This window comes from Solanum tuberosum, unplaced genomic scaffold (assembly GCF_000226075.1).
Source record: "Solanum tuberosum cultivar DM 1-3 516 R44 unplaced genomic scaffold, SolTub_3.0 scf00032, whole genome shotgun sequence".
Lineage (NCBI taxonomy): Eukaryota > Viridiplantae > Streptophyta > Magnoliopsida > Solanales > Solanaceae > Solanum > Solanum tuberosum.
In genome coordinates, this window is record NW_006238958.1 from 1,357,959 (window position 1) to 1,379,978 (window position 22,020).

A 22,020-nucleotide genomic window follows, 5' to 3' on the forward strand; every position below is an offset into this window, starting at 1 on the left:
TCCACTCCCCCCCCCCCCCCCCCCCCTCTCTTGAGAAGCAAAAACTGAAATTTATGCACCCAGTCCTCCCGAGAACATGCCTTAAATAATTATAATAAAATGCTTCCAAGCATCACATCAGGAAAGAAATTTCTACTATGTGTGTGTCTGCTTACAAGTCATTAAGTTACCGTACCAGAAAAGTAAATACCCCAGAGGAAGATAGAAAGGTCGCCTTCCTGCAGAAAAGCTGACAAACGAAGAAAGGATCATTGAACATGTCATCTATCAGCGGACATACTAATTACTACAGAATTAAGATTGCATACTGGATCTGCTTCCACTGGCCTTCCAAAAAGAGGAGCTAATGCCATAATGAGCTTCCTTCTACTTTCAATGGATGCAACTGCATCTTTAATCTGTTAAGTGCAAATGGACAAAACAGGAAAGAGAACTTTAACAAAATAATTTGGCATAAACTCCAATGGAGAAATTAGTAACTAACCTGTGATTCAAGCATCTCTTCTAAAGTCGGAAGGTACTCAGCCATGCACCTAGAAATTAAAAGAGAAGAAAGAGAAAAGAATTATGAAACATAAAATGATGCCGCAACTTTGTTAGAAAGGAAAACATAACAAAAATGTTCCTCAAATAGGAGAAAGGTTGACAAGGGTGCCTGCTTCTGCAGCAATAATCAGAACTTACATTCCATCCAACCAGGCAGGAAGCCTGAAATCATCAATTGAGAAGACAGCCTTCAATTCAGGAGAAGATACCAATTTCAAACGTGGGGCAGAAGGAGCACTGGAGTATTTCCTGCCAACTGGATATATAACCTGTCACATTAGTAAAGTTAATCGAGTGAGAACCGGGAAAGGAAGAAACTGACAAGCCAAAAGATGATTAGACAAATAAATTACTCATTTAGCCTCAATGATAATTTACAAGCCGAAGAAACAATTAAACCAACAAATGAACTGATTTAACCTCCACAAAAAGTTTCAGTTTTAACACTTAAATGATGCAGCTTTAAGAATGAGATGAAAGCAAGTAAATGACAAAAAAGATGCATTGCATTCATTCATCCTAATTTTCCCCCGGAAGATATGCAAAAATAATGCCTCAAATGATCCTCAAATGATGCCATGCTTAAATCTCCTTCAATCAGTATCTTCTACTACTATGATTCTTTAAGAAAAACCATTTTATTTAAAATGTGATCTTCATTCTTTTAATTATTATAGCTATTACTTTCAAAACTAAGGAAAGCAAACTAAAATAGATTTGAGAGACTAGGGCTTAGTTTCAGTTGACAATCAAACCATATAACTATTTCATTTGTGTTGGAGATATTAAAATTTAATCAGTGTTTTCATCTTCTGGTAATATATACAGACAAGTATACACAATGTACGGAAAGATCCCCCAGAAAGCCGACCTGTAGGTATATCTTCTGTGGATGACGCCAAGTGGATCCCGCAACCATTTTGTTTAAATCCAAATCCAGCAGTGGGACAGCAAATTTAACCTCTTCTGGCTACACTACAATTTAATGGCACAGAAACCATCCATATAGTCAAGATTTGAACATTACGCAGGATAATCCTTTCACATAAGAGCAGAAAGGGGATTATTAAATGCAGGTGTTAGTGACAGTGGAGTACCTTATCAATATTTGAACTCAAAGACATTTCAATCCCCTGCAACATAATGATCAAAAACAGAACGAAGTATAAATTAAAAGCTCTTTATAGAAAGTACAAATTATAATTTGAGGAGAGGGGTGGAGCCGCGATCACACTTTTAAAACCCCTTCCCCTCTATAGAGTCTTTCAATCTAATAAATTAGGCCAGAAAACCATTAACATTAGAGTTAACTCTTGCACTCAAATGAGCCCTATGAATCCATCACACATAATCCTAATAGCTAAACCTATAAGCAATAGGCAATCCACCGTAAGAATTGAAATGTAGCGACATTTTCAAAATTCACCACACAGGATGATGTATGCTACCTAGATCAATTTGGACAGCAAATTTTGATATACACCTTAGAAAGCAACCATAGACTAAGTTGCTCGGACTCGGATACGGGTGTCCGATACGGGTATGGATCTAGAGGTCACGTCCTCTATGATCTAAATTTTAAGATTCGGGGATACGGATCCATGTATGTATACGGGTGCGGGGATTCGGCTTAAAATAATTCCAATATGTAAAAATAGAGTTATAAAACCTAAATTATGAGATATTATGTGGAAAACATGAGGAGAAATATTGATCATGAGGAGAATCCCGAAAGGAGATAAAAGGAAATGGAGTGGCAATAGATATTTATATATACAAGGTATTTCATTTTCTTCAATTTCACCTTAGTTTGTGTTTTGATTATAGAAATCATCAAATCTGTCTGGAATTTCTGCCTCGAATTTGGTCAAAGTACCCAAAACTAGTTGACTAAATCAGGTACGAATCCCACACCCACGTTTTATCGATACAGGTGCAGCACCCAAAGTGAAGAGTCTGAGCAGACCATATATTCTCATAACCTAAGTTGCTTGGACTCTTCACTTTTGGTGCCGCACCCGTGTCGACACGACATCGGTGCGGGTGTGGGATCCGTGTCCGATTTGGTCAACCAATTTTGGGTACTTTGACCAAAATCAATGGGGAAAGTCTTGGACAATTTTAATGATTTCTATAATCAATACAAAAGCTAAGATGAAATTGAAGAAAATGGAATGCCTTTTATGTAGAAATTTCTATGTCACTCCTTTTCCTTTAATATCCTTCCTAAATTCTCCTCTAAATCCGCACCTGTATCCCCGAATCTTAAAAATCACATCATGAAGGATCCAACCTCTAGATCCGCACCCATATCGGGCACCCGCATCCGAGTCCGAGCAACTTAGCTCATAACACTAGGTCTGAAACATAAGCATATATAACATACTGAGACTTTATATACTCTAGACAGTAAAGAAACTATGGCTACAAAGTATTCAAAATTGACAATCCCTCCACTATTTCCAAACAAGAATTTAAGGATCTATAGAGCTCAGTTTTGAGTCTCTCTACAAGAACTATGTAGATGCCTGTAGTAGATGCTTTACACAATCCCACTTTTTTGAGATTCTCTCTAAGATTTGATTTTCATTACAAGTATCCTTTACTTCTTAGTTATAATGAATCAAGTATAATTTGTTGTTTGTCACGATCATGCCAATAATACAAATGCAATAGGACACCTAGCTCCATTGGGAGGAACTCCTGATTCCATATCATCTACTTACATTGGAGGCGAATTAGCAGCAGCCAAAGACTCAATTAATGACAAGCTAACAAGTTTGGAAAAATGTCGGAGCTAGATTACACAACACAGTCCCCATTTTACAACTCAATAAAATTACAATGATCATCTTACTACTGAAAGATGTCCAGTGCACACGAATAACCTATCCCAAACAACAACTTGATGATCAAACTAGAAGCTTACCTCTCTGGAAAGCATTGTGCTGATTTCAAACTTCAACCTGTCATCATCAACTTGTTCAACTCTTTTCTTTTGGTACGCCTTGTACAACTCCCTAACAACCACAAAAAACTAAATCTCAGCTCTTCTTTTTTCAGAAAATGTCCTCACTTCACAATGAATGCTCTTTAAGTGAATGACAGTATACAAACTAATGATGTGAAAAGTGAAAATGCCCAACCTCAGCTGCAGGACCAGAGTGAAAAGACTAGTCGGATCTCTATTATTCCAGTCAGTAAGAGGATTCTTCAATGACTTTGAGTCACTAGCATCACTTACAGAATGATAAGGTCGAAACGTTTCATCTTCAGCCCCAAATATAACATCTGGTGCTGCTAACGGATACACGGCATTGTATATCACATCCCCTGCCCCAAATTCCATCATCAACAATACAGGTTATTAACACATCAAACTATGTACAGCTAGACTAATTCACTATGCAACCTTCGACAGAAATGTAAATTAGAAAGTTAAAAAGTAACTCACATTTGATGTAATCAAGGCAGAAGGGGATTACTAAGGAGAATCGATCGAGCAAACCAGTGTTTTTGCCTCCTGAACACATATTCTCTACCTGAAACAAGCTCCAAAGTTCGTTCTCAGTGAATAACCATAAGCAAGTTTATAGAAATGACCTAATTTTTTTTAGTAAAAGCATATAAAATGACCTTAACAGAGAATGGAGCGTGAGTGGCTAGGTAATTCAGCTGTGCAGCGATGAGTGGAGGGACTACGTCGATCGCCATGGCGGAGAATCGGCGGAATTTCACACAGATTGATTTAGTTGCCGTCGGAGTTTAATCGGTGCTTCTTTTGATCCGGCAACGATACCGATGGATACGGGCCCTGTCTGATAATTCGTTGGGCTTATACTTTTGTTGAAAAGTTTAGCTGGTAGCCCTTTTCAGCTAACTATTTAAATTGTATATGTAAATATTTTTTTAAAATGTGACTGCAATAGTACGTTTTCGTCTAGAGAAACAATCTTTGAATTCGATTTTGTCATTAGGATAGGAGGGAAATCAGCAGCTCGACGGAGAGCTTATCCAATCGCTATGAATGATTTGGAAAATCTTTATGTCGTTGTTCGTCTCTGAAATTTCGGATTTTAGTTAAATTGATTTAAGTTGTAAACAATTTTGGAAACTTCTTTTTGTTCATTACTAATATTTTTTAGAAAGATAATATTATATTATAAGCTAAGGCGTTACATGCGTAGTAGATATGACTACATAATCGCTTTTACTACTAGTAACTATACTCATGTTACCAAAATTTAGTAAGTTATTATACATTGATAAAGAAACTAATTAGTTAGATGTTATTTTTGTTTTATTTATTTCAATATAATATTTGACAGTATCAGAAGAAGGTTGCACAAAGGAGGATGGGTTGTTAGTTAGTTGTTTGGATCCCTGTTTTGCCAAAAGCATCAGCTACCTTGTTGTTTTGTATGAAAATGTGTCGTACCATTGGATTTCCTAACTTCTTCAATAAAGATTTGCTAGACATTATGGTAGCTTCATAATTAGGGTAAGAATGCTACACGAGTTCTATTAATTATATAGTTTGTTTCACCTATAATAGGGAACTAAGGGTGATCAAGGGTCATTTTAAGCTCATAATGTTTGACTTGAAGTTTTGTAGAGATATAGTTGAGGAAAATAATTCTATTTTCAAAATTGATGATCCACCATCCACTAGTGTCACGAATCACTCCCCCAATACCTCCACAAATGTTTTCTTTGGATTGGGCACCATCTGTATTGAGCATGAAGTGACCTTGAGGAGGGAGATTCACTTGATAAGTATTTGCTTATGCGAATTAGCATTCTAACTATTGTTCGTACACTATGTTAATTATATCACTCATGTAATTTTAAAACAAATTTTCTTTCTCTGTGTAATGGTGGTTATATATGTTTTCTTGTACGGGGTAGAACGTTGGCTAATAATAAACGTTTATATTCAACAAATAGAGATAATAGAGATTACGATGTTCCGATGAGTGTGTGGATATAATAATAGAGATAGGATTAGGAACAAAGTTATATATGCAAGGTGGAGTGACATTTATGACAGACAAGATAAAAGAGAAGTAAAATAGAATGATCCGAGTATATGAAGTGAAGTCACAAGGATACACCAATAAAGGGATGTGAGATGTTGATTGTAGTCCGTGGCAGGCCAAGAATTTCACTACGAAGTTCAAAACATGAATACGCAAACACATAAAAAAATCAAACGAGATTCAATATTTACTACACATAAAAAATAATTTTAAATCATATATAAATTAAGTAACTTTTGATCGAAGGAGGTTCAACTTAGATTCGCCTCTAATTTTGACAGGGTGAACAGGGATAGAAATAAGCCGGAAAAAATTGAGTGAAAAATGATTAGACATGATATAACCCACTTTAGCTAATTGAAAAGATATCCTTATATAGGTATGTATGACACTCAACGATTAAGGTAAAATCAATTATTGAGTGTTGTCGCACTTTATACATAAAAAAGTTAAGGGACTACTCTCATCTTATGTTTATTTAGGGGCATTATTTTGTATTCACGTGGTATTTCATTTTTCATATATATACTACAGCTATAACTTAAATAACACAAAACGATGGAAAATAGGCCATGACTTAAATACCAATCCTCAAATCGGTTATCCATGCACCTGCACCTATTTTTTTTAGTTGATGGGCCATTAGAATCCATTTGTTAAAGCCCAGAAAGAACATTCGAGGTTTAACTTGTAAGCAGTCATGGAAACCCTAATGCATTCCGATCCTATAAATATATAGGCCGCTCTTCTTCTCCTTCGGTAGCTCTCTGATTAACAGAGTTTATCAATGGTGGAAATTTTGTCTATTTGAGTATCAGAGCTTGAAAATCTTCTGTTTTTGTTTGAATTTCATGTTTTTGTTTTGATTCAATTTTATATCTGTGAATATGTGAAGCCGCTTGATGATTTTTGGATAATATTCTCACGACGGTCGTCTGAGGTACATTCATGTGCCTAACTGATGATAGATCCAATTTTTCTGATGGTTTCTTCTTCTTTTATGTTATAGAAACCTTCAATTACTATTGATTTTCAGATTTGTGATTCTTCGGAGCAAGCATAATGATGATGCTAAATTTATTCCGACTATTCATGAAAGGAATACCAACCTCCTACTCATTCTGAATGCTTGCCTTTTTCTAATTTTTAACTCTTATTTGCAAATTTAAACTGTTTTTGATATGTTTTATTTAAGTCTGTGAATCTATCGGAACTCTATGATTTTGGCACGATGAGGATAAGTGTTCATGAGACCGAAAGGTCATTGATATCATAAAAAATTAACAATTAGTCCTTTTCATTCTGAGTGCTTTTTAATTGTTCATAATAAATCATAAAAATCCTTTTTTGTACATTTTGATTTGGTTATGTTTTATAATGCAAGTTGTTTTGGTGAATTAGAGAAGTAAGGGTCTGAAGTTTGACTCTTTGGCAACTTATGCCTCAGGGATGAATGCAGCACCCTATATCAATATTCCTCTTGTTGAAATTATTGTGGGCTTTTTTGATAAACCTGCTACAACATCTTCGAGGGAAACACTTCAATTATACATCAAGTACTATTGTTGCACTCACTATTTTCACGAGGTAGGGGTAACGTCTGTGTATGTTGTGATATTTAGGTACCGTATGATGATTTTTGGATTAAAATTCTCACGATGGTCATCTGAGGTACTTTTGTGTGCCTAACTGATGAAACATCCGAATTTCCTGATGGTCCTTTATTTTATTTTGTTAGATTAAGAGCTTTGCTGTTTTTTTCGTTTAAATTTTGTTATATTTATGGTGGGATCGAGCATAATGATGATTCAAAATATTTTCCGATTTGTTCATGAAAGGAATACCAACCTCCTACTCATTCTGAATGCTCGAGTTTTCCTCTTAGCTTTGTTTTCCCTGTTTTTGTTTCCTATTGGATTCGAAATCTTCACATGCTTTTTTACTATGCTTTGTAACTTGCTGTGTACATAGTCTACAAAGTGAGTACTTTGCCTCAACGTCGGATTTCCAACACATTTAGTCGGCTCCAATGTGGATTGTTGCTTAATTCTTGACTTGAATTCGGATTGTGTCTTATGGAAACACTACTTAAAATGTACTGTATCAACTATACTAGTGAAATTTGCCCACACTGAATATGTATCATTGTGGGTAGTATCAATATTAATAGGGAAAAGGCTCAAATATGCCATCGAACTTTTAGAAATGGCTCATTTATGCCATCCGTTAAAAGTTTGGCTCATTTATGCCATTGCTGTTAAAGAAAAGGCTCATCCATGCCATTTTTTTTAACTCCGGTTTTTGCAAAACCATTTTTTACACACCAAACATGGTTTAACACTTTTCTATTGGTGTTTTTGGATCAAATGTACATTTTTTGCTTCTACATCCTTAAGAACACCAAGAACACATAAAGAATATTAACAATTTCCAAATTTCAAACTTATTCAATTCTTCATGAATCGCCACAAATTTTAAGAGTAGGTTCGCTCCGAGCTAGATACCAAAACTCAATTTCTTTTGAGCTCGAATTCAACCTAACTCAACAAGACCCAATTGAAATTTCTTCAAAGTTTCAAAACTTGAACATTCTTTAATGGTAGATTCTCCAAAACTTCAAATCATTTGAAATTTTGAACATAAACTCAAAAAACACTAGTCAACAAAGATCTAATGTTAAAAACAAGAATCAAAGCAAATTTTGAAATTTTGGGACTGATTTTCGTTTTTTGGAATATATATTTTTAAATATGGGTGAATTTTTTGAACTCTACAAATGATTTTAGAATTTTTGTTTTTTAAAAAAAAGAAATTAATGGTGTAGCCGAAATTTGAGATGATTTCGTGAAGAATTGAAGATGTTGAAAATTTTGGAGTTGTTTATGTTCTTCATGTGTTCTTGGTGTTCTTAAGGATGTAGAAGCAAAAAATGTACATTTGATCCAAAAACACCAATAGAAAAGTGTTAAACCATGTTTGGTGTGTAAAAAATGGTTTTGCAAAACCGGAGTTAAAAAAAATGGCATGGATGAGCCTTTTCTTTAACAGCAATGGCATAAATGAGCCAAACTTTTAACGGATGGCATAAATGAGCCTTTTCTAAAAGTTCGATGGCATATTTGAGCCTTTTCCCATATTAATACTATATTTAGTATAATTTCACAAATGGGTTGAGAAATAATTAAACATGCTCATAATGTTAGAAATTGAAAAACTTGTAAGATCAAAGACTACAAATCAAATGTAGTTGCATATGGAAAGGCTAGCCCACTCCTAATCTATGATCTTCGTAATTTTCAATCTAAGGTCTTGTCACCCTTTCATGAAAGGAATACAAACCTCTGAGGTACTCTTGTGGTGGGATCGAGCATAATGATGAGACATTCGAACTTCCGTTTTAAATTTGTTATATTTATGGTGGGATCGAGCATAATGATGATTCAAAATATTATCCGAAAATTCATGAAAGGAATACCAACCTCCTACTCATTCTGAATGCTCGATTTTTCCTTGTTTTTGATTGGGTTCAAAATTTCCTATATGCTTTTTACCTACACTATTTACCTCCCTGCGGGTTCCCTTTTCAATAAAAAAACTGGACAGCAAAAGAAATATAATTGGATTTTGTGTAATTTGGTGTAATTACTTACTTGTGGGGGAGGCAATTGCATTGATTTGATCTGATTGATGGTTCAAGTATGATCTGTTTATGACAGTGCATGCATAGACAGCGTGATTTGTCTAAATGTTGAGCATTGATCAATATTAACAACATAATATAAGTCAAAGAACAAACAAGAAACTATTGATGACTAAAATACTACTGAAAGGATAAGGGGAGAGGTGACTAGCGAACTTTTTCTCCCGCACAGAATGTAACACTCATCTACCTACAATTTTTTTTAATCATAATCTTTGGTCTTCATACCTGCTTATCCAAAATCATGTTTAGCTGAAGTTGAGTTATGTTGTGTTTAATTCACCCCTCGGGCTCTTGCTACAATCAATTTCTCACACTTTCTCTTCTCAAGTTTGAACGGTCTTTCTTGCTTCCCTTATCTTGTTTTCCACTAATGTCACTTGCATCTTTGCTCGTATAACTTGTTCCTAATCATATATGTATGAGTGTGCTCACATATCCATTTGAGTATCCTTATATCTGAATTCAAAATACTTGAAGCTTCTCTCGTAAATATGACTTCTTCGTCGAACTTCAACTCATACAACTTGCAATAACCCGCGTAAAAGCTAGTTGATTTAAGTTATATTCAATTTTTTGGTTTACAAAAAAAACACCTCATGTTGGATTCAATTTTGTACAAACTTGTTCCTAATCTGTTCATTCAATAATTAGTCAACATTGATAAGCTCTACTCTTTTAAAAATTATCATAAAGTTCAAATGATTTAATCCTCAAGGTTTCACTTTTTTTCTTTTTTTCCACTGGTTGATTCACGAAAAGTCAAATTTAACAGCAAGTCGACATATTTGATAGGAAATGAACTGCGAAGGGAATGTCGATCCTAAGTAGGACATCTAAGTTTGCAAAAAGTAAGACGCGTGTTACCCTTAAAAAGATGTAAGCAAACAATATTTCTACATTCACGGAGTAAAAAGTGTTTTCGTAGATCAAGTCTCAATAATCTCGAGTTGAAAAGAGTATAGTCTTAAGAAATCTTTAATTTAGAAACGATGTAGATACATTTGTAGGATCACCATTTGATGAATAATTATAATTGAAATAAAAGTATGACTTTGAAGAAGGTTGTCTGTACTTTAAGAAAGTTAGGTCCTCATGATGACAATGTCGGTGAATTCGTAACAGACAATGAACTATTGATTAATGAATTTAGACCATAAAAGATCACGATTTTATAAAAAAAAGATTAAGCAAAATTAGACACAATGAATTAGACCATAAAGTTAGAATACTTGTTAAACAAATAAAGCAGCTGACTTTCTTTACTTTTAAGACACTAATACAAATATAAACATTTGACGTGATTAGGTATTAAAAGTATGGAATGGAGAATGGTATGTATCCCTCCTAAAACTAAAACAAGACTAAATAATTGTAGAATTAACATTTAGGAAAAAGAAAATATTTAAACACCTTTAGCATTTTAAGAAATCGACCTTTTCTGGGAGACTTAAGTGAATAAGGTTTTATCATGCAAACATAATTGTCATGTCGATCGACATTCAAAATTTACCTTTGAGGCCCTTACTTTAGGACTATTTTTCAGCGTTGATAGACATGGTTCAACGTGTCGGCTACACTGAACTATCTTTATCTGAATCTCTAGAATTCACATAAAATCAAGGCAAGTTCGTTCTTAATTCATCATAAGTTTGGGACTTCTTCTTATAAGCTTGTTCAACACGAGGATTGGTTGGCGGAACATCATGATTTTCTTGATCCATTCTTAAGATCTCAGACTGACAAAGGGATGTGCCACTCCAAGCATAAAACGATAGTGAATTTCATACTTGTCCTTGCTCATCCTCATCCTCTTCCTTATCACCCCAACCATTTGTCGAAACATATTGATTTCTTATTGTTTCATCCATTGGTTATTTCTCTCCGATCATGTTTCTCTTTTCAATTTCGATGTCGATTAGTTCACAAGATGGAATGATACTCCCAAGCTATCTATTCTACGATGCTTATTCTCACAATAGACTCAATAATTGTGGTTAAAAATGCTATTGCTAGAAGGGCATTCAAGTCGAGAATTATTTTATATCTTTTCTCCATTTATTTATTGGTCATGAAAATTTCACTATTATCTTTTATTTCAAATATACTCGAATCATTATTTGTATATATACTTACAATTCCGAATTGTGCCCAATAAAAACAGTCTTACGTAATGTATCAAATATATACTGGTGCAATACCCAATATATACACATTCTGAGCGTGCAGTTTTCTTATTAAATAAAAATCAGTTTTGTGTGGAAATTTTAATAGTAATTTATTTTCCAAAGGTGTGAACGTCGTAGATGCCTGCGTTGCATATAGTTGAAAATTATTAATGTAATTTGACCTAGCCAATGATAATATCCCACGTGTCTATTAATCGACCTCAATGCATTGACTATAAAACAAAAAAAAAAAACTACAGTTGACTTTGTCTTTTCTTATTCTTCAATCTTAGGAGTCAACGTTCCACTAGACATAAAAAAATTAAAATGAAATTATTTGAATTTTGTAATATAAAGTTGTCATTAGATTTAGGATAAGAAATTTAATTTATTTATTTTTCAACATAAAGGATGATTTTTGATGAAATGAAAAGAAAAGTGTTTGGTAAGTTGATAAATAAAATATTATTTTAAAAATATTTATACCTAATCTAAAAAAATGTTATGAAGTAAAAATAGCGTGTGTGTAACGTTCAAGAGTTGAAATGGCAAAAGACACATTTACATTTGGCCACTATTTTCTTAATTTTTTTTTGTCTTACATTGATTAGAGGTGTATTCTATTAAATTAATTTCTTTTTTTAATAATGTTTTGGAATTTAAATTTAACTATGTACATTTTTTTTGTAATTTGTAAACTTTGCAAGTGTATGACCATTTCAATTCTTTCATTTAATTTCAATTCAAAGGCTTAAATACAATAATCTTATGTGTGGGGTCAAAATCTGGTGGGGCCTACACAAAGTATAATAAAATTTCATTTTATTTTGGTCAAAAGTGACCATTATGACCTCACACTTGTTTTGCTTTATGTTTGTCTTTTGCTTAGTGGTTTTGTTACGGAATTTAATATAATTAATTGACAATTAAATGTTATTAGTGATAAAATTGGGAAGAAAAAAAGGATTGGAATTTTGGAGCCTTCTTATCTAGTGGATTAAGCATGCCTGAATTTGTGTTTTATAATTTTGGCTTATTTAGCTCTCATTAGTCATGAATCATGATGGAGTAGTAGCAAAATTTTATTTAATTAGCTATTTTATTTTTAGTATTTAATTTACACCCCTTTAGAGTATGAAGTATGCAATTTATTTTGATGGTAGCTGATTTCAGGGCTCAAACTCATGATCTATAAATTATACATAAATAATTTTATCGTTGCTCTAAGACTTTCAAAAGATATGAATAAATTAAAAGTCATATTTTGAACTTATTTAAATATCAATTTGTTCCAAACCCACATGATATAAAAATCCAATTGCAATATATTGAAAGAAAAATTAACTAATACATACACGTTAAAGTTAATATCACACGTTAAAAGGGTCAAAAGTCATAGGTGTAGAGCTTATTGTATAAACACATCCAAAAGCATGTTCTAAGTTAACTTCTAGACGTTCCAAATTTTGGAATGAAAAAAGTATATATTTAAGTTTAAAGAATTCATAAGCCACAAAATATCAAAACAATGAACTTGTACATTTAATAATAATAATAATAATAATAATAATAATAATAATAATAATAATAATAATAATAATAATAATAATAATAATAATAATAATAATAATAATAATAATAATAATAATAATAATAATAATAATAATAATAATAATAATAATAATAATAATAATAATAATAATAATAATAATAATAATAATAATAATAATAATAATAATAATAATAATAATAATAATAATAATAATAATAATAATAATAATAATAATAATAATAATAATAATAATAATAATATATTTAGTGTAATTTTATTGGAAAAGTCTGAAAAAAATGATATGCATGTGTGTCTTTCTCCTAATTCGAATATTGCATATCAAAACTTAAATACATATAATAAATATAGACCGAAAAAGTCACAGTGAAAAATAAAATAAACATATATTTTATATCGAGGCTATATCCTAGTAATATTTGACATATAAATAATGATAAGATCAATTTGACAAAAGGAGATGAATGATCAAAATTAATTGGCACTGATATTTACACAAGGTTATATTATTTTAGTATGATTAATTAAGTCAAGGTTTAGGTAAGATATATTAATTAGTTATAGTTTAGCAATAAGAATGTAAACTAAAAAAAGATATGTTTACGTGTTTTACTATTTATTGAATTGATGTAAATAGTAAATGTGAGTAAATTATTATGAAAATGGAGAAATAATGATAGTGAGTGCTGATTAGTACAATTACTAATAATATATACTTAGGTCAAATACATACAAAACCTTCTTTATTTGAATTAGATTATAAAATTCCTACATTACGTATTCATAGTAGGACTGCAATATCATAATTCATAGATAGTGATTTAATTTATTTTAATTTGGATAAATGATAATGAAGTTTACTGAATTGAGTTAATAATTAAGCTATTATATAGTTTGATACATTATATTTTACATGTACAAAGTGGATTTTATCTCTATCTATCCTTCTTGTTTTCTTGACCTCAAACATATAATATCACTCCATATTTATTAGTATTAATAATTTGTTGGGATCTATAGATGTAGTGGTTGGTGAATCACTTCTTCTTCTTCCACGAAGATTCGAGCAAAAACAAGCTTGAATGAAACTGAACAAGATTGGACGAACGAAAACAAAGATCAAAGACTTTATTATTGTAGAAATAAAAGAAATTATTTATTTATTTATTATGAATTACAACGATTTTCTATATTAAGGAATCAAAGATACATATTTAATTAATTAATTAAAAGTCAATTATATTGATCATATATCTCCAGGATCGGAAACTAATAATCAAGAAAACAAAATTATTATTCTACCTTTTGTTTTCAAGTGATTAATACTTTCAAGAGTCAAACTTTCAAAAAAAAATTAAATTTAGTGCCGCGTTACATAATAGCCTTACACTATACATCTATAATTTTGCCTAATATTTTCCGCGATTGTCAGATTATTTAATTAACCTTAGAAAATTCCTATCATTCAACACATCTCGTTTATCCTCAACGACAATTACTCTCTTTACTCAAGATTAGGCTAGTCTAGAACATAAAAAAAAACACATTTGAGTAAAAATTAAGGAGCCATTTTATTTGACCTTATTAATATAACTTTCTTTTTGAAGATATATTTTCAAAATTTAATTCAAAATATATGATCAAACGCCAGAAAGGTATTCGGAAAAGGGTATAATGGTAAAGAAAAGTACCTTCCCGTAGACCGACGGTGACCATACTCCAATAGAGACAGATTTTATAAAGAAAAAAAAAAAAAAAAAGTACGGCGGGCAATTCTTCGGCTCCTTAAACTGATATACATACATTTCAAGAAGACGACTTTTTGTGCCCAACTTTGAACTTTTCCTCTCAAAAGAGTCAAACCCAAAACCCAAATTCCAAACCATAAACACAACACAAACACAAAGTACAAACCCAAAAAAAAGTAAGCAAAAAAGGGCAAATTTTGGTCAAGTAATTCAGCTGATTGTCCGTGTACTCTGAATCTTCTTCTTGCTTCTAAGGTGGGTACTGTTTACTCAATTTTTTTAATTTTAACTAATCTTTTTTATGGTTTCTCATTTATGATCTTGAAATCCCAAGACCCCATTTCAGAATTTTACATTTGTGTTCATCTTTTTCTCTGAATTCAGTTTTCTTGTTCTGGTGTTTAAGTTTGGTATGTTTGTTTACTTTGCTTTAGTGATTTTGGGTGGATGAAAAAGGAATACCCTTTTTGAGTTTTTGTCTTGAAATCATTGAAAATGGGATGGATTGTAGGATCGGGTTGTTGTTCTTGGATTGTTTTAGCTTAAAATTGAATGGATTTGAATCTTTGATTGATGGGTTTTGTTGTTTTTCTTGTTTTTTCTTCTGATTAGGTGTAAAGATTGAGTCTTTTTGTACCATTTGAGTGTTGGGAGCAAAATGGGAGGTGTTTGTACAGGTGGAACAGCGAGGAGTAGAGTTGAAATTCACCATGAGAGCCCCTCAGGGTCTTCAAAAAAGATGGAGTCAGTTGAGAGCATTGGAAAGCAGAAGAAAGATGAATCTTTTTCGTATCCTGATGTGGGTGCTTTTCGTGGGACGCCTAATCTATATGATTCTGGTGAATTGTATATGTCTATTTCGAGGGAGTTGAAGCCATCGACACCTGCTAGGACAGGAGTGAACAAGGTACTCATGATCATGGAAACATTAATCTTTGTTGATGTATTTGGGTGCTTGTTGTATAGCATATCAAAGCTGATCTGGTTGTTTTTATTCTATGTGTTATTAATGCTTAGTACTCTTGCACGCCTGATCGTAAAATTGCCAATTTTCTCCCTTATTACACATGAAGGAGAGAATTTTCCTTTTGAGAATAGAAGAGAAAGAAACTAGGAAGGAAGAGTCAGTGGACCGCATAGTCAAAACTTCTGCATTTTGTAATTTCGAGGTGTACAGTTTTTGCAGAAGCTGATGGAGTTATTATCGAATGAAAGAATTGGTTGGATGAATAAGAATGTGCGTAGAAGTGAGAGGACCAATATGTATGTCCTGCTGAAAAATAGAACATGGTGTGTCTTTGATGTGCTTGTGCTAGAGCTGGACAATGCTGCAAGTCTGTTTTGTTGCCTTTGGCAAGTGAAAGCAGTTCAGAGTCCTCTAACCAATTCAGTTCCATCAACATGTTCATGGATTAGAGGCTTCGGTAGATATTTATGCATAGATTATACACTCACAATTTCGAGTTCATATGGTAAAATTGATATTTTTGCATTCTTGAATTCTGCTCGAAGCCTGGTGATGCTATTGGTGTTCGCCGCTTCTCAACACATGGTCTTGCTGTCACAAAGTTGTGATTGTATTGGAGAAATAAGCAATTTGGAAGCTTGTGTATGTTGACATGATTTTTTATATTGAAACTTTTGGCTGCTCTCGAAAAGCTTGAGATGACTACATGGAATTGGAGATAAATTGCATAGAAGCCCATGTTGATTGGTTCATGCCGAAGCAGCAGATATGACAACTTAATTGTGGCATGCTTTTGGAAGCTTGTATTGAATTAATTGTCTATTTCTCTTGTAACCTCGGCAGCTCGCTGCACTAGTCGTGTTTGAGCAACTTTCAGTTTTCCTTTTCTATTTCTTGTTTTTTCACACTTTAAATTAATCTGGAATCATCATACTGCACTGCTGTAAGGTAACAAGACATGGTTTCTTCTTGTGATAGGTTCCTAGCTCTTTTCTTGGGAAGGCCAGTATAGTCGGCCTAGAGAAAGCAGTTGAAGTATTAGATACACTTGGGAGCAGCATGACAAATTTGAACTCCGGAGGCTTTATGACTGGAATGACATCAAGAGGGAATAAAATAGCTATCCTAGCATTTGAGGTAGCGAATACTATTACCAAAGGTGCAAATTTGTTGCAATCTCTTTCCAAAGAAAATGTCGAGTATTTAAAGAAGGAAATTCTACCTTCAAAAGGAGTGCAACAATTGGTTTCTACTAATATGAAGGAGCTGCTTACTATTGCTGCTGCCGACAAAAGGTTAGAATTTTAAATATCCACCTCATACCCCACACTTAATAAATATTAATAAGCTACTATCTACTGATATATTCTCTAATTGATAACAGTAACATAATGAAGGATATACTCCTATGTTAATTTACCTACATTTTGGAAGTTCAAGGTTCAAAGTATCTTAAAATAAAAACAGTGGAAGTATGTATAAGTAAAGTCTTAATTGGTGGAACATTCATTCAGACTTTGAGTCAAACTACAATTTGGAGACACCTTTCAGAATTCTACGAAAAGTTGTAATGCTGTAAGCAGTATAAGCCTCGGTGAAAATAAGTTTTTATGTTTTCTGTAGGGAGGAATTTGACATCTTCTCTCGCGAAGTGATTAGGTTTGGAGATATGTGTAAAGACCCTCAATGGCACAACCTAAATCGATATTTTTCCAGGTATATTAACACCTTTTTATTGTAGATGAGTCAAACCATTCTGGTTTCATTAAAGATGTTTATCATAAGTTGTAACCACTTCTCAGGTTGGACTCAGACACTCTTACCCACAAACAGCTAAGATCAGAGGCTGAATTGATGATGCAGGAACTGAGCACTCTGGCTCAGCATACTTCTGTAAGTTCGTACCTTGTTTTGAAGTGCATGGTGGCTTTCTACAAGTTTTTGTTTCTCAATATGTTACGTGTTTTACAATATAAGTAAATTCTTCCTTTTGTTCTTGGAGTCAAGAATTTTTTTCATGTCCTTTTTACTTACATGAACTGTAACAATTTTGGGACAATATTGGAGTGCGGTTTCTTCTTGAGTGGAGCGGAGGGTCTTTTAGAAACAGCCTCTCTACCTCACAAGGTAGGGGTAAGGCTTGCATACACTCTACCTTCCCCGGATCCCACTAGCATGTTGTTGGTTTCTTCTCGATGGATTTATAACTTCCTTGATGTTATACTAGACCTGTTGTATGAGATTTGCCAATATTTGCATTTACCAACAAGAATATTTTCTGATTTATGTTGGTTGTACTGTCTTGTATAAGGAAAAAATATATTAAGAATGGTCTGAGTTGAAGTGTAACCAAGACAGGAAGTTACTCGACTCTTTTCCTATGTCCGGTTTTATATAATCTGAATTTGATGTTTTCTCTAGAAGATATGGCTCACATCTATATTGATATTCCAAAGTCATTGATGGGACTCTGCCACTGGTATCTTTACAGGAATTATATCACGAACTGCACGCACTGGACAGATTCGAACAGGATTATCGGAGGAAACTTGAGGAATTAGATTCCTTAAATCTACCTCGAAAAGGTATATCAGTGTTACTTTTATTTAGTTCTCTGTGATTTGTCATTTGTTGCAAACTTAGCTGGATGAAGGTTTGAATAAAAATGTTGTGCGGATTCTTTTTGTGTAGATTAAAAATGTCTTCTTTGGATTCTTCATTTTGATAATTTGGTAGATTAACATACAAATTGACACATTTTCTTTCACTTGTAGGTGAAGGTCTCATGATGTTACAGAGTGAACTAAAACATCAAAGAAAGATTGCGAGGAGCTTGAAAAAGAAATCTCTTTGGGCTAAGGGTTTGGAGGAGGTACTTTGACCAAAACTAATCTTTATATCATTTTCAAGTAAAGCATTTTTCACTTTTCTAACAATCAAATTAATAGAACTCGTTGTAAAAAGAGAACATTTTCAAAATTACTGTGGAAATTGGTAAGCTCATGGAGGCGACAAGATCTTCATTTGATTTAGTGATTGAAATGAAAATTGTCTTTTTTTCTTTTAAGAGTGTCGTTATTATCTTCAGCGATAATCACTTCGTGATCCAAATTAATCATTGTAGGTTGTGGAGAAGCTTGTTGACATTGTTACTTATATACATCAAGCAATTGTGGAAGCATTTGGGGACAATGGTATGAAAGTACATGCATTTTTTTGTTGATTAGTTCAAATTTGATGGCTGTCGTTATCAGCTAAGAGTATCAAACCTTCATTGCTGTTTGATAAAAGGCTGTTTGCGCTCCTCACCACTAAATTGCTCCAGCCACTTCAATTCTCTTGCCTCAGATACCTTTTACATGTTAACATTTTATCTTATTGAACTATTTTTCATTAATAATGGTGGTTATAGAGAACATCCTAAGCCATATACTGACTTAAAAAAAGTAAAATGGAAGGGGAAATGAAACAAAAGGGAAACTCAAGTTACACTTTAAGATTTTAATTATTCGATTTACGTACGTGACAATAGAATGACTATTTTCTATTTTAAAAATTTGTTGACCGACTTTAGGAAGTATTTAAAATTAACTACTCAAGCTAAGAACTGTTAATAGCTCCCGAGGAAAAAGGGAGGACAGCCTTCGGTGTTTTTCCTTCTTCGGATCTTCAGTATCCGAGTTTCCCAAGTCACTGCATTTGCGTAACATATTAGGAAAGATGAAAGAGTTGTGACTAATCATTAATCTGTACATTTACCAAGCAAGGAATTCTTACTAAAGATTACGGCAAAGTCAAGCTATATATTCTCTCCGTTTCAATTTGTTTGTCCTACTTTCTTTTTTTGTCCATTTCAAAAAGTACGTCTCTTTCCTTTTTTTGGCAACTCGCTAATTCCAACTTTTCACGTGGCCCGTTTAAGACCACAAGATTAAGGACATCTTGGTACATTTGACATATCTTTAATATATAACCACAAGATTAAAAAATCTTCTTTATTTTCTTAAACTCTGGATCAAGTCAAAATCACACAAACAAATCGAAATGGAGGGAATACTGTTGCTATTTACAACGCAGAGTTAACTTGCATATGTACACACATTGTCTCTTCTTCCCAGAGTATGATTGTTTTCTTTAATGTAGATGAATCTCTATGTGTGTTGCAGGATTGACATCTGCTGTCAAGGAGCCAGTGAAGAAACAAGAAAGACTGGGAGTAGCTGGTCTGGCTTTACACTATGCTAACTTAGTTACTCAAATTGATAACATTGTAAGTTTTAGTGCTGAATTAGAGCGATACTGATTGCGCTGTTTACGACTGCTCCAATATTATTCATAACAATGGGATTTGATATCATGTCAGGCTTCACGGCCCACCTCTCTTCCGCCTAACATGAGGGATGGATTATATAATGGATTACCTCCTTCCATAAAAACGGCCCTTCGTTCACGTCTGCAGGCGGTTGATGCAAAGGAAGAGGTTTGTCCTCCATATTAATTTCTCATTCTTGCCCTTTCTCCCTTTTGCTCTTTTCGGGGGTTAATGATACCTCCCTTTTGCATTAAGTTTTATATCTGTGTAAAATAGTTTCTTCACGTTGTGCTTTTTGCAGCTCACAATTCCTCAGATTAAAGCAGAGATGGAAAAAACTCTTCAGTGGCTTGTCCCAGTAGCTGCAGATACTACGAAGTATGTGTTTCGACAAAAGCTTCCCCCCCAACCACCACCGCGTCACACACACGCACAAATTTTTCATTATATATGCTGATTCTTTTTTGTCTTTTTCTATCTTGGCAATGGGATAACAGAGCACACCAAGGCTTTGGATGGGTTGGAGAGTGGGCCAACACCGGGTTAGTTCCACAAGTCTCTGTCACTACATGAGCAAAATTAAATATTTACATTTGCAGTTTAGTTTGGATAGCATTCTTCAAGAATATAATATTTGGAGGCAGATGCAGCCATGCACTGCGGGTTCAATTGAACGTAGTTTATTCTATATAACAGCATCATTTGTTTTGATTTAATTTTTTGGTTGTTACAACGAATGTTGTTAATAAAGAATATATGATACAACATAACATGAAAGATCGGTTCAACAGAAAATATGGTTGTTGTAGTGACGTGTTTTATAGGACGGCAGATGGCTATTATAGAGAGGGCTGACTGTATATAAGCAAAATTTCAATAAATATTAGATTTTTGAACCCATAATTCAGTTGTACAATGATATCGGTTAAGGACTTCCTAAGATTGAAACATCAAAGTTTTAAATTTTCTATCAGCTTCTAATGTTATTGGTTTTTTCTCTTTCAGAAGCGAGTTTGGCAAGAAGAACCCTCCACAAGTTTCCCTCATTCGACTGCAGACACTCTACCATGCAGACAAACAGAAAATGGATTACCATGTCCTCGAACTAGTGACATGGCTTCACCGTTTGATTAGCCTGGTAAGATTTAACGGGCCCAAGGCTTTCCCAGGACGATCACCAACACGCAAAGGACTTAATCTGCAGACTGAGTTGATGATGAATACTACCTCAAAAACGCCTAAGGTTCAGATTTCTCTTGAAGATAGGAACTTACTCGAGAAAGTGATGAAACGGAAATGTTTGGTCCCTGGAAGAAGCAAGAGCCAGGAGTTTCTGTTGCCTAAGAATCGGAAAAAGGTGTGGGCGCTAAGTAGAAGCATGGGTAACTCCCCTCGTACCGACTTTCAACATCCAAAGGCTACTGTTTTGGATATATTAGATGGCTTACATTAGCATTTTGAGTTGCTAAAGAGAGATCTCAAGCAAAAAAAAGTTCATTTTTTTGTTTTCTTGATTCTTAGCTCCCCCCTTCTTTGGAACCAAAATCTCTTTGTATATAGTCTCTCTATCATATGGTGATTGGGAAAATTGTTATACTGTAGCATATTATTATCACCAAAATACATTTAGATTCTAGTGGAAGTGAATGTTCAAGGGTGATAGGGAATGATGTTTATTTGGGCATTTTGCAGCCAACTTGCAATGAATGTTTTGGTAATATGAAGTGTAACCATAAGAATCCCAATAGCTCTCTATTTTGATATTGGTCCTAATAGCTATCATATTTTCTTGTAACCCTGCTTCGGGTACTCCTCTTTTGAGCTGAGGGTCTATCGGAAACAACTTTTTCTATCCCACAAAGATAGGGGTAAGGTTTATGTACATTTTATTCTTCTCTGATTTTACTTGGGGAATTATACTGAATATGTTGTTATCTCCAATCATACATACTTGTTAATTGTTCTAGGCT

General features: G+C 33.5%; 2 protein-coding genes across 3 annotated transcripts in view; one reads left to right on the forward strand and one right to left on the reverse strand.

Annotated features, from left to right (window-relative positions):
* LOC102599655 (BRCA1-A complex subunit BRE) overlaps window positions 1-4,401 on the reverse strand; it is a 6,686-nt gene extending 2,285 nt beyond the window's left edge. Inside the window, exons 1-10 of the mRNA XM_006341995.2 lie at window positions 4,183-4,401; window positions 4,001-4,088; window positions 3,693-3,879; window positions 3,476-3,566; window positions 1,644-1,679; window positions 1,418-1,516; window positions 685-815; window positions 485-533; window positions 309-398; window positions 176-229 (exon numbers count right to left, since the gene is read on the reverse strand). Coding sequence (XP_006342057.1) covers window positions 176-229; window positions 309-398; window positions 485-533; window positions 685-815; window positions 1,418-1,516; window positions 1,644-1,679; window positions 3,476-3,566; window positions 3,693-3,879; window positions 4,001-4,088; window positions 4,183-4,260 — 903 coding nt within the window. The 5' untranslated portion in view covers window positions 4,261-4,401. The remainder of the gene's footprint in view (window positions 1-175; window positions 230-308; window positions 399-484; window positions 534-684; window positions 816-1,417; window positions 1,517-1,643; window positions 1,680-3,475; window positions 3,567-3,692; window positions 3,880-4,000; window positions 4,089-4,182) is intronic.
* A 10,395-nt stretch (window positions 4,402-14,796) lies between these two features.
* On the forward strand, window positions 14,797-21,845 carry LOC102599988 (uncharacterized). Of its 2 annotated transcripts, none has more exons than XM_006341996.2 (13): window positions 14,797-15,026; window positions 15,384-15,678; window positions 16,717-17,033; window positions 17,362-17,454; window positions 17,541-17,631; window positions 18,230-18,323; window positions 18,513-18,610; window positions 18,863-18,932; window positions 19,905-20,008; window positions 20,102-20,218; window positions 20,352-20,428; window positions 20,548-20,592; window positions 21,056-21,845. In XM_006341996.2, the coding sequence occupies exons 2-13, from the start codon at window positions 15,430-15,432 to the stop codon at window positions 21,501-21,503; spliced, it is 1,803 nt and encodes a 600-aa protein (XP_006342058.1). In that variant the 5' UTR covers window positions 14,797-15,026; window positions 15,384-15,429; the 3' UTR covers window positions 21,504-21,845. The 2 variants fall into 2 exon arrangements, with proteins under 2 accessions (XP_006342058.1, XP_006342059.1); XM_006341997.2 differs by lacking the exon at window positions 14,797-15,026 and adding an exon at window positions 15,080-15,181.
* Window positions 21,846-22,020: the final 175 nt, after the last annotated feature.

Excerpts from the sequence above, each read along its gene's own strand:
- LOC102599988 (XM_006341996.2), top strand. The coding sequence starts at position 15,430 with ATGGGAGGTGTTTGTACAGGTGGAACAGCGAGGAGTAGAGTTGAAATT. Across the intron at positions 17,455-17,540 it reads CTAAATCGATATTTTTCCAG|GTTGGACTCAGACACTCTTA; the intron begins GTATATTAACAC and ends ACCACTTCTCAG. Across the intron at positions 18,933-19,904 it reads GGAAGCATTTGGGGACAATG|GATTGACATCTGCTGTCAAG; the intron begins GTATGAAAGTAC and ends TGTGTGTTGCAG.